At 49.5% G+C, this 12506-nt stretch overlaps 3 protein-coding genes across 3 annotated transcripts; 2 read left to right on the top strand and 1 right to left on the bottom strand.

Annotated features, from left to right (window-relative positions):
- Positions 1–268: 268 nt before the first annotated feature.
- Positions 269–2210, top strand: CI109_101867 (actin-2; the record flags this gene model as incomplete). Its single annotated transcript, XM_032008174.1, has 11 exons — positions 269–291; positions 373–403; positions 468–532; positions 679–877; positions 1017–1141; positions 1230–1542; positions 1602–1682; positions 1737–1830; positions 1889–1974; positions 2031–2084; positions 2148–2210. The coding sequence occupies 11 exons, from the start codon at positions 269–271 to the stop codon at positions 2208–2210; spliced, it is 1134 nt and encodes a 377-aa protein (XP_031857548.1).
- Positions 2211–2297: 87 nt separating this feature from the next.
- On the bottom strand, positions 2298–3951 carry CI109_101866 (5'/3'-nucleotidase SurE; the record flags this gene model as incomplete). The annotated part of the gene is made up of 7 exons (XM_032008175.1): positions 2298–2715; positions 2815–3235; positions 3316–3394; positions 3457–3542; positions 3605–3663; positions 3730–3845; positions 3904–3951. 7 exons carry the CDS (start codon positions 3949–3951, stop codon positions 2298–2300), a joined length of 1227 nt encoding a protein of 408 aa, XP_031857549.1.
- Positions 3952–4397: 446 nt separating this feature from the next.
- Positions 4398–12482, top strand: CI109_101865 (pre-mRNA-processing-splicing factor 8; the record flags this gene model as incomplete). The annotated part of the gene is made up of 11 exons (XM_032008176.1): positions 4398–4634; positions 4789–4944; positions 5009–5092; positions 5151–8695; positions 8750–9014; positions 9245–9285; positions 9373–9662; positions 9801–10999; positions 11058–11270; positions 11337–12344; positions 12414–12482. The coding sequence occupies 11 exons, from the start codon at positions 4398–4400 to the stop codon at positions 12480–12482; spliced, it is 7107 nt and encodes a 2368-aa protein (XP_031857550.1).
- Positions 12483–12506: the final 24 nt, after the last annotated feature.

The following is a 12506-nucleotide window of genomic DNA, read 5'->3' as shown; positions in this document are numbered from 1 at the left end:
CAAGGCACAGACTGCTGTAATTAGCGTTGCTTATCGGGCTTCCCGGCAGCTCCGAGATCTCAGCTGAAGCACGTGACTGAGCTGTCATAGCGAGAACTTAATTCTCACTTCCATTTAACTTGGGTAGAACCACGCGACTGGAGTGTACAAGTAAGAGACGCGGTTTGAGCTTTGGTCATTACGGATAGTGAGAGATTGATTGATAGTTGCCTCGTCTCTCACCCTTCCTACAATCTGCTAAAGACACATTGTGTCCCGCTCACGCACCATGGCAACGGAATTTGACGACGTGTGAGCTAGCTTCAACTGAAACTGCAGTCAGCCCATGTCACAATCAGCTGACATTACCATCCCGTAATCATCACGACGCAGACTCACGAATCAACCGGTTGTCATTGACAATGTGAGCTTCCTCGTAGTTGTTGGATATACGAAATAGCTCCGCTGATCACATTGGTGGTGTACAGGGATCTGGGACGATCAAAGCTGGTTTTGCGGGGGAAGAACAACCGTCATGTTATATACCTTCCTTGTGAGCGCTCTTGTCCTGCAATCATCCCTTTCCTCCCTCTCCCTCTTCCCTGCTTCAAATTCAGAGGCTGCTCCTTGCCCAATTCCATATTCCATTCTTCACTTCCACTATCTCAGACTGACCTTACTCTCTCCCCTTCCACTCAGCGTCGGCCGACCAAAACATCCCCGAGTGATGGCGGGTGCTATCCAAGATAATCTGTTTATCGGACGACGAGCTCAGGAACTGAGAGGACTGCTGAAGATAAAATATCCGATGGAACATGGAGTCGTTATGGATTGGGATGATATGGAACGGATATGGGGCTGGGTGTATGGAGAGGGTTTGAAGGCGTTGAGTGAGGAGGTGAGTACGGTCAAACGGTCAAGCGAAGGTGTGAACGAGATAGACGGACATTGCAGCAAGGGGTGCAGACGAAGCAGCTAGTCGAACAGGGGCAAATAACATATGCCTGCGACACAGCTGACAATGTTCGTGTTGATAGCATCCCGTTCTGTTGACGGAAGCACCTCTCAACCCTAGACAAAATCGAGATGTTGCCGCTCAAATATTCTTCGAAACATTCAACGTTCCCGCTTTCTTCACCAGTGTTCAAGCAGTCCTGAGTTTGTGAGTGTACCGTCTATGACCCAAAGCAGGAATGCAATTGTGTCTGCTTCCGAGTCCATTTGATCAGCACTTACCATCCTACGTTCAGATACTCATCAGGTCGAACGACCGGTATCGTCCTCGACTCAGGCGATGGTGTTACACATGCTGTTCCGGTATTCGAGGGATTCTCAATGCCTCACGCAATACGACGGATAGATCTTGCCGGAAGGGATATAACGGATCACCTCCAACTCCTATTACGGAAATCGGGATACTATCTACATACGTCAGCGGAGAAAGAGGTTGTGCGAACGATAAAAGAGAAAACGTGTTATCTGGCTCTGAATCCGGCAAAGGAGGAGAAGGATCAGGGAGGTGCGTGGGAAGAGTTTAGATTACCAGATGGAAAGGTCATACAGGTAAGCTATATGTCTTTTTGCCGTTCGTAGGTTAAGATAACTAGCTGACGCTCGTACAGCTTGGAGCGGAGAGATTCCTAGCACCTGAAATACTGTTTAATCCCGAGCTGGTCGGTCAGGAATATCCAGGTGTTCACCAGGTGAGCTGAAGTGATGTACATCTGCTTGCCGAAAAGCTCACAGTCACCTCTCAGGTCATCGTTGACTCGATCAACCGAACCGATCTCGATCTACGTAAATCACTTTTCAGCAACATCGTCCTTTCAGGTGGATCAACATTATGCACAGGTCAGTTCGCCATAGCTTCCACTGGAAAGCTTCAAAACTGATGAAGTCATTGGATCAGGATTCGGTGATCGATTATTGCACGAGGTGAAGAAGTTGGCATTGAAGGACGTCAAGCTGAAGATCTATGCGCCGCCAGAACGAAAGGTGAGCTAAGCATCTTCTCGGAACAGCCAAGAGCAATTAAGCTGACGAAAAACCAGTACTCAACGTGGATTGGAGGGAGTATCTTGGCGGGTCTCAGTACATTCAAAAAGGTCAGCTTTCCGTTTCACTTCGTTCCGACATGCAGTCAAAGCTGACGACGCGTTTCACGCTAGATGTGGGTTTCAGCGGACGAGTACAAGGAAGACCCAGATATCATCCACAAGAAGGCGTTCTAGGGTCTCGAACTTCTGCAGCAGCTCCACTACAGATACCTGTTACATTGTCATACCGATCATCATGTATTGTATACCTCCGAGCGAGCACTATTCCCAAATTGTCCCAGGTCCTACTTTTCCTCCGTTACCTTCTTCACTCCCAAACCCCCACGTCCCATCTACCAGACCCGCATACTCTGCCCGTATAGGCGTTACGCTCACATATCCTTTCGCGAAAGCCCAAGCGTCCGAGCCGATCGGTAAACTCTCGATAGGCGGGAAGAGGAGGGGTTTCATATTCGGTGCGAAATGGAACTTGAGCGGTTCTCCTTGTTCTTGTGCTTGTTTTGAATCGTTGTTGGAGCCCAGTGACGGTGATGAAGGATCGGGTGTTGGAAGGGCGGCAGGTCCAGCTGTTGATGTCTTTGACGAAAGGTGTGAGGAGGAAGAAGAAGATGCCGTTTGTGGTTTATTTTGTTCTTGTTTCTGAGTGGAGAGGTCTCCCGGATCGTAATTTGACTTTGACCTGTCAGGAAGAAACGATTGTCAGCCAGGGTTCCTCGCAACTCGAGCGGTGCCGGATCAAGAAAAAAGGCAAGGACAAACAAATCAATGTCCAACTCACATTTTTGTCGTCTTGAACAATTGACCATACGAATTCCTCCACATACCCGTCCAACATACTTTCCTATTACTTTCTATCAAAGCATCCTCTATCAGAGGAACGTTCACACTGTATATCTGAACCTTATTCTTTTCTTTCCCTGTCGTAGACGAAGTAGACGAGGAGGGACCTTCGTCCGCGCCCCAATCTTCGAATAGTTTCTTGCATATATCTACTGATATTTCGGTCGCTAGGATGGTTACGTTTTCAGTGACTGGACGAGTGACGACGCCGTATGATACGGCGATACAGGGGATGTGGTCTTCGTGTAGTGATGCGAGACCGGTAGAAGGACCGGGTAGAGGTATGGAGAGAGCGCCTGCTAAAGCGGCACCGAGTGTTCCGGAGGAAAGGGCGAATGCGGTGGACGAGTTACGACCGTCTGCAATGATATATAAGTCAAGTTAGCCAAAGCCATAGAGTGAAAGTACAGTGGCAACAAGGAAGATTGATTTCGCTCACGGTTAGGTCCTGAGATGACTAAGTCGATCTCTCCTGGATACAGGTTATGCAACGCAATATTGGTACAGGTGGCGGGGGTCTGCGATCGATCGCATGTCAGCTAGGTCGAATGCACGGTGACGGGAGCTCAAGGTAGCTTACACCTGAAAGCATGATCCATTCCATCGTCTCTCCTTCTCTTAATGGTCGAGCAGTCGTCGTGATCTCGCCATTGAGACCGTCCGGTTCTGTACAATTATTATTGGTTAGGTGATATCAACATCGCAACAGATCTCGTAGCGCCACCTACCTAATGGGTAAAAGTAGCTCGCTGCGATGACATCGCTAATAGCATATGCTTTACCGACCCTGATCGGAAGACGTTGGTCGTCAGCTTCCTCCGCGGTGTCTCTCGTCAGCAGACAGCTAACGTACCATGATTTCTGACGATCGGGGATGACAACTTTCACATCCCACCCAAGACGGGTTTGAAGCAGCTTGCAGAATGAGAAGATGTTGGGAGATGAGGCAGAAGGGGGACCATCGTCGTTCTGTGCTAGCGAGTCAGCCGAGTTTGTCGCTCCACTTGATAGAGGTCCGGCTACTCACTGTCAGAAGGACGACTGGTCGATCACCGTATATAGGTGAAGGCGCCATGACGGGATTTGGTGTGTACGAGCGAAGACTTCAAGAGAAGAGTAAACGCCGACTGAAAACCTGATCGAGTGCTAGAAGTGAATTACTGGCTCCGGTGAAGAAGCCTGCTGGAGGAATGAAAGCGATAAGCTGGTATGGAAGGTAATGCTGTTGCCATCCGTTCTTGGCCTGTTGCTAGCTAGCTCGGACCGAATGATCATCACCATCAACGCGCGGTGTGGAGCCCCGCATCGTCCATCACAAAGTGGCACTCAAGGTTGGCAATCACTTGAAACGGATCGGGTGCCACACTCAACCAATGATATGTAATACCGCAAAAACCCTTGAGAGTCGCTCTTACTACACGTCCTATTAACACCAGATCGAGGTTCGAACCCATCTTGCCACTACTTTTGCTTTCCTTAAACAAAACCTCAAAACGACTCATTCGTCAAGCTCTCGCCAGAATGTCGGGTCCGCCACCAGGATTCGCTGCTACCTCAGCGTCAGCAGCACCACCTGGTTTCCCTCCTAATGGAGACTCGAACTCGAACAGCGAAGTCAGGATGGATGGTGATTTCTTTGGTCAACTAAGTCAGGAGGAGATTGAGAAGAAGGCAAGGAAATGGAGAGGTGCGCAAAAGAGGAGATTCAACACCAAGAGACGGCAAGGGGGTGGTGGTGGTGTGGATTTTGGTAAAGCAGTGAGTGTGGCATTCGTTACACGTGTCAAAACACACAAACCTTGTCCAGTGGGATACATGCTTCATCACAAGTCAAGGAATGGTGGCAAATACACAAGCCAGTGGGCGAGGAAGAACGCATAGCTGACAAAGGGCGCCTTGTCTCGACTAATAGGACCTCCCTCCAGAGCATATTCGAAAGATTATCAAGGATCATGGGGATATGTCAAACAGAAAATTCAGGAATGATAAGCGTGTTCATTTGGGAGCGTTGAAATATGTCCCTCACGCGGTCATGAAGCTGTTGGAGAACATCCCAATGCCTTGGGAGGTGAGTTGCCTAATACTTCAATCCTGTGGAGTACCCAGATGCTGACGGGTACGCCATATTACAGCAAGTCCGCGAGGTTCCGGTCCTGTATCACATTTCAGGTGCCATTACTTTCGTGAACGAAGTGCCGAGGGTTATCGAGCCAGTTGTAAGTTCATGTCCTTAGACCGATCCGCTATGGAGCTCTTATCTGACCTGCCTTGCAGTTCCATGCGCAATGGGCGTCAATGTGGCTTGCCATGCGTCGAGAGAAGCGAGATCGAAGACATTTCAAGCGAATGCGATTCCCCCCATTTGACGACGAAGAGCCGCCCATGGACTACGGAGATAACGTGTTGGATGTGGAGCCACTTGAGGCGATTCAGCTGGAGTTGGACGAGGAGGATGACGAGGCTATCTTGGATTGGTTCTACGACCCGAAACCACTCCTCGATACACCACATGTGAACGGATCGAGTTATCGATATTTCCAGCTCACATTACCTCAGTTGTCCAACTTGTATCGAATTGGTCGACAATTACTTTCCGACTATTCAGATAACAACGCGTTCTACTTGTTCGACAAGAAGAGTTTCTTCACGGCGAAAGCGCTCAACATCGCGCTGCCCGGTGGACCTAAATTTGAGCCGTTGTATCGGGATATGGAGGCGTTCGATGAAGATTGGAACGAATTCAACGATATCAACAAGGTTATCATTCGAGGTGTCATCCGATCGGAATACAAGGTCGCCTTCCCCCATCTTTACAACTCCCTTCCCAGATCAGTCCACATCGGCGTCTACCATGAACCCAAGAACGTCTACATCAAGACGGACGATCCAGATCTTCCAGCGTTCTACTTCGATCCCCTTATCAACCCCATCTCCCAACGAGTCGTCCAAGAGGCGCACACACCGCTTATCTCACATGAGGATTCGGTGTTCGGATTCGGGAACGAGGAGGATGAGGACTTTGAGCTGCCAGATGAGCTCGAGCCGTTCTTGGAGGACAGGGATTTGAGTAACGAGAACACGGCGGATGCCATCGCTTTGTACTGGGCACCATACCCTTACAACTTACGAAGCGGGAAGACGAGAAGAGCACAGGATATCCCTATGATCAAGAACTTCTACCTCGAGCATTGCCCTTCGGACCAACCGGTCAAGATCAGAGTATCATACCAGAAATTGCTCAAGATCTACGTTCTCAACGCGCTTCACCACAAACGACCCAAGGCGATGGCCAAGCGAAACCTTTTCAGAAGTTTGAAGAACACCAAGTTCTTCCAAACGACCACTCTCGATTGGGTTGAGGCGGGTCTCCAGGTCTGTCGACAAGGTTACAACATGCTCAACCTTTTGATCCACCGAAAGAACCTCAACTACCTCCATCTCGATTATAACTTGAACTTGAAACCGATCAAGACCCTGACGACAAAAGAACGAAAGAAGTCTCGATTCGGTAACGCTTTCCATTTGTGTAGAGAAATCCTCCGTCTCACAAAACTCATCGTCGATGCCCACGTCCAATTCCGACTCGGAAACGTCGATGCATTCCAACTTGCTGACGGTCTTCAATACATGTTCGCGCACGTCGGTCAATTGACCGGAATGTACCGATACAAATACAAGTTGATGAGACAGATTCGACAATGTAAAGATCTGAAACACTTGATCTACTCGAGGTTCAACACGGGTCCAGTTGGAAAGGGTCCCGGTGTTGGATTCTGGGCACCAGGATGGAGAGTATGGCTCTTCTTCCTTCGAGGTATTGTGCCGTTGTTGGAGAGATGGTTGAGTAATCTGTTGGCGCGACAATTCGAAGGACGAAACTCGAAGGGTATCGCCAAGACGGTCACAAAACAACGAGTCGAGTCACATTTCGATCTCGAACTTCGTGCCGCTGTCATGCATGACATCCTCGACATGATGCCAGAGAGCATCAAGCAAAACAAAGCCAAAACGATTTTACAACATCTTTCCGAGGCGTGGCGATGTTGGAAGGCTAACATCCCATGGAAGGTTCCCGGAATGCCCGCCGCCATCGAAAATATTATCTTGCGATACGTTAAGAGCAAGGCAGATTGGTGGTCGTCAGTGGCCCATTACAATCGAGAACGTATCAGAAGAGGAGCGACTGTCGACAAGGCGGTCGTCCGAAAGAATTTGGGTCGATTGACACGACTTTACCTCAAGGCGGAGCAAGAAAGACAAAATGGTTACCTCAAGGATGGACCCTACATCTCCTCCGAAGAGGCTGTGGCCGTCTACACTTCTACTGTGCACTGGATGGAAAGCAGAAAATTCGCACCCATTCCCTTCCCTCCTCTCTCCTACAAGCACGACACGAAGCTGTTGGTTCTTGCCCTCGAAAAGCTCAAGGAGGCTTATAGTGTCCACGGTCGATTAAACCAATCTCAAAGAGAAGAGCTGGCTTTGGTCGAACAAGCATACGATAACCCGCACGAATGTTTGTCTCGAATCAAGAGATTGTTGTTGACTCAACGAGCATTCAAGGAAGCTGGTATCGAATTCTTCGACACTTACGACAAGCTTATCCCTTGTTACGATATCGAGCCAGTTGAGAAGATCACCGACGCTTATCTCGATCAGTTCTTGTGGTACGAGGCGGACAAACGAGGTTTGTTCCCCAACTGGATCAAACCGTCCGACTCTGAACCTCCTCCCTTGCTCGTCTACAAATGGTGTCAGGGTATCAACAACCTGACAGACATTTGGGACACCTCAGATGGAGAGTGTGTGGTCATGATGGAGACTGTTTTGTCAAGAGTATACGAGAAAGTCGACTTCACCCTTCTCAGTCGATTGTTGCGATTGATCCTCGATCACAACTTGGCAGACTACATTACCGCCAAGCAGAATACCGCCTTGACTTTCAAGGATATGTCGCACGTCAATGCGTACGGTATGATCAGAGGATTGCAATTCTCGTCCTTCGTGTTCCAATACTACGGTCTCGTTCTCGACTTGCTCATTCTCGGTTTGCAACGAGCGAGTGAACTCGCCGGTCCTCCCGGAGCACCAAACGGTTTCCTCCAGTTCCGAGATGGTACAGCGGAAACTCGTCACCCTATTCGATTCTATACTCGATACGTCGATCGAATTCACGTACTCTTCCGATTCAACGCCGATGAATCTCGAGATTTGATCCAACGATATCTCAGTGCCAACCCGGACCCGAACAATGAGAACGTTATTGGGTACAACAACAAGAGGTGTTGGCCGAGGGATTGTCGAATGCGTTTGATCAAACACGATGTCAACCTTGGTCGAGCTGTGTTCTGGAACGTCAAGAACTCTCTCCCTCGATCTTTGACTACCATCGAGTGGGATGAGACCTTTGTCTCTGTCTATTCCAAGGACAACCCGCAACTCTTGTTCTCCATGTGTGGATTCGAAGTCCGAATCCTCCCTCGTATCCGAACACAGCACGGAGAACAGTACTCGCTCAAGGATGGTGTTTGGAACCTCACCCAGGAATCTACCAAGGAACGAACAGCGCAAGCTTTCCTCCGAGTGTCCGACCAGGGTGTCCAGGACTTCAACAACCGTATCAGACAGGTTCTCATGTCTTCAGGTAGTGCTACGTTCAGCAAGATCATCAACAAATGGAACACCGCTTTGATCGGGTTAATGACGTACTACAGAGAGGCCGTTGTCCACACGAACGAGCTGTTGGATTCACTTGTGAAAGCAGAGAACAAGGTGCAGACCCGAGTGAAGGTCGGACTGAACTCTAAAATGCCTTCAAGGTGAGTTTTTCTCCTCAAGTGCCTCACTCGTGCTGACCAAGCAAACGTATGCAGATTCCCGCCATGTGTGTTCTATTCGCCTAAGGAATTGGGTGGTCTTGGAATGCTTTCGATGGGTTTCGTCTTGATCCCGCAATCGGATCTTCGATGGTCGAAACAGACCGACAGTGGCGGTATCACCCATTTCCGATCGGGTATGACGCACGAGGAAGATCAACTCATCCCGAACTTGTATCGATACTTGCAACCCTGGGAAGCAGAGTTCCTCGACTCCGCAAGAGTCTGGTCTGAATATGCATTGAAGAGGAAGGAGGCAACTGTAAGTGCAATCTTTGTCGAGGGGGGAGGGCAGAGGGGGAAGGTGAATGTGGCAACCAGGTGACTCGCGTCATACTGCCACAAACCTAAAATAGCATTTCACTTTCCCCTTGCCTGCTTTCATTCCTCTTTATTCGTTACACATTCTACTACCCTTTCTATGCGTATCACGGCGCATACAATCATACAAAAGGGAGTTGACATACTGACGATTGGTTTGTGCTTGTTTAGGCTTCAAACAGAAGGTTGACGCTCGAGGATCTCGAGGACTCGTAAGTTGTGTCCCCCTTCCACCACCCCCACCTTTCTTTCTTCCTTCATAGTCACTTGACAAGATCTAACACTTGTATCCTTTTTAGATGGGATCGAGGTCTTCCAAGGATCAACACCCTCTTCCAGAAAGACCGACACACCTTGGCCTACGACAAGGGATGGCGAGTCCGACAACACTTCTCGCAATACTTCCGACTCAGAAATCAGCCCTTCATCTGGACTAACCAGCGTCACGATGGTAAACTTTGGCAGTTGAACAACTACCGAGTGGATGTCATTTCGGCGTTGGGAGGTGTTGAGGGTATTCTTGAGCATTCGCTATTCAAGGGAACTGCATTCCCGACCTGGGAGGGTCTGTTCTGGGAGAAAGCATCTGGTAAGTGGTATAAATAGTGGAAAGGAGGATTCTTGCTTACTGCGGTGCATTGCCCTCACCCACCCACCCATTCATTCCTATCCCACCCTCCCACCCCCCGTCCACGCTATCCCTCTTACCTCCCACCCACCCTCACAGGTTTCGAGGAGTCGATGAAGTTCAAGAAACTCACCAATGCTCAGCGATCGGGTCTTTCCCAGATTCCTAACCGTCGATTCACCATGTGGTGGTCGCCCACAATCAACCGAGCGAACGTCTACGTCGGTTTCCAAGTGCAACTTGATTTGACTGGTGTCTTTATGCACGGTAAAATCCCGACATTGAAGATCTCGCTCATCCAGATCTTCCGAGCGCACTTGTGGCAGAAGATCCACGAGTCGGTTGTTATGGACTTGTGTCAGGTCTTCGACTCGGAGTTGGAGGCTTTGCAGATCGAGACTGTCCAAAAGGAGACTATCCATCCCAGAAAGTCGTACAAGATGAACTCTTCGGCTTCTGATATCCTTCTTTTCTCGGCTTACAAGTGGCAGATCTCTCGACCTTCGCTCTTGACTGATAACCGAGACACTATGGACGGTACCACTTCCAACAAGTTCTGGCTTGATATCCAACTTCGATGGGGTGACTTTGACTCTCACGACATTGAACGATATGCTCGTGCCAAATACCTCGATTACTCCTCCGACAGTCAATCGATCTACCCTTCGCCCACTGGTGTTCTTATTGCTCTTGATCTCGCATACAACTTGTACTCGGCGTACGGTTGTTACTTCCCGGGTCTCAAGCCGCTCCTGCAGCAGGCCATGGCGAAGATCATGAAGGCCAACCCTGCTCTCTACGTTCTTCGTGAACGAATCAGGAAGGGTCTCCAGCTCTACTCCTCCGAGCCTACCGAGCCGTACCTCAACTCGTCCAACTACTCAGAGTTGTTCTCAAACCAGATTATCTGGTTCGTCGACGACACCAACGTGTACCGAGTGACAGTCCACAAGACTTTCGAAGGCAACTTGACCACAAAGCCTATCAACGGTGCCATCTTTATCTTCAACCCTCGAACAGGTCAATTGTTCTTGAAGATTATTCACACCTCGGTTTGGGCTGGTCAGAAACGTCTCGGTCAATTGGCGAAATGGAAAACGGCAGAAGAAGTAGCGGCTTTGGTTCGATCGTTGCCCGTTGAAGAACAGCCCAAGCAGGTCATTGTCACCCGAAAGGGTATGCTTGACCCCTTGGAGGTCCACTTGCTTGATTTCCCCAACATCGTCATCAAGGGTTCAGAGCTTCAGTTGCCCTTCCAGGCCACATTGAAGATGGAGAAGTTCGGTGATCTTATTTTGGTAAGTTTTTTGGTACCCAATTTAGAATCCTTCGCTTATTAGCTTGAATGATCATTAGCGTGCAACTCAACCTCAAATGGTCCTATTCAACTTGTACGACGATTGGCTCAAGTCCATCTCCAGTTACACTGCCTTCTCTCGTCTGATTCTCTTGCTCCGTGCTCTTCACGTCAACAACGAGAAGGCCAAGATTATCTTGCGTCCCGACAGGAACACGATCACCGAGTCGTACCACATCTGGCCCACATTGGACGACAACGCGTGGATGAACGTGAGTAGTTGCATGTAGCTTTTTCGGTTGGCTTAACATCCTTACTGACTGTACGTCTCACTACAGGTCGAGGTCGCTCTCAAGGACCTCATCTTGGCCGACTTCGGTAAACGAAACAGTGTCAATGTCGCCTCGCTCACCGCTAGTGAAATCCGAGACGTTATTCTGGGTATGGAGATTTCTGCGCCTTCGGTTCAGCGACAGCAGATGGCGGAGATCGAGAAGTCTGCCGAAGCTGCTAGTCAAGTCACCGCTCTCCAGACCAAGACTACCAACATCCACGGTGACGAGATCGTCGTTACGACTACTACTCAGTACGAGCAACAGACTTTCGCAAGCAAGTCTGATTGGCGAGTACGAGCTATCAGTGCTACCAACTTGCCACTTCGTGTCAACCACATCTTTGTCGGAAACGATGATGTTCGAGACGACGCTACCAGTTTCACCTACGTCATTCCCAAGAACGTTCTCCGTACATTCATTGTCAATGCCGATCTTCGAACTCAGGTCGTCGCATACTTGTACGGTTCTTCTCCACCTGACAATAAGCAGGTCAAGGAGATCAAAGCGGTTGCGTGGGTGCCTCAAAGAGGTACCAACAACGGTGTCGATCTTCCCGTCACTTTGCCTAAGCACGACTTCTTGCTCAAGGATCTCGAGCCTCTCGGATGGATCAAAACGCAATCACAGGAACTCAACCATCTCTCACCAGCGGACGTCACGACTCAAGGAAAGATCATGGCGAACCATCCTGAATGGGGACCTCAATCGATCTGTGTCACCTGTGCCTTCACACCCGGTTCCGTCTCTCTCAACGCGTGGGAACTTACGGTTGCCGGATTCGAATGGGGTAGGAAGAACCAGGATGTCACGGGCAAGAACGAGGGCTTCAACCCATCCATGGCGAACAGAGTACAATTGCTCTTGTCTGACAGGATCCTGGGTATGACCCTTGTCCCTGAAGGTGGTGTGTGGAACTATGGTGTTGGTTTGACCCAAAGCTGGTCAGAGAAGATCCCATACAGTATGACACTTGACAAGCCCGAGGCGTTCTGGGCAGCATGTCATCGACCCGTGAGTTATCTGGCAGTCGTTGTTTATAGACCAGTAACAGTAACTGACGTTTTTGCGATGTGTGAACAGAGCGCGTTCCTCAACTTTGCGTCGATGGAAGGTGATGATGCGGCTGATGTGGAGAACAGTTTGGAGTAGAAGTAGGACGACGATGATTCATAT

This window comes from Kwoniella shandongensis, chromosome 3 (genome assembly GCF_008629635.2).
Source record: "Kwoniella shandongensis chromosome 3, complete sequence".
Lineage (NCBI taxonomy): Eukaryota > Fungi > Basidiomycota > Tremellomycetes > Tremellales > Cryptococcaceae > Kwoniella > Kwoniella shandongensis.
The sequence above is the reverse complement of the archived record's forward strand: the minus strand, read 5'-3'. Positions and strand labels throughout refer to the sequence as shown.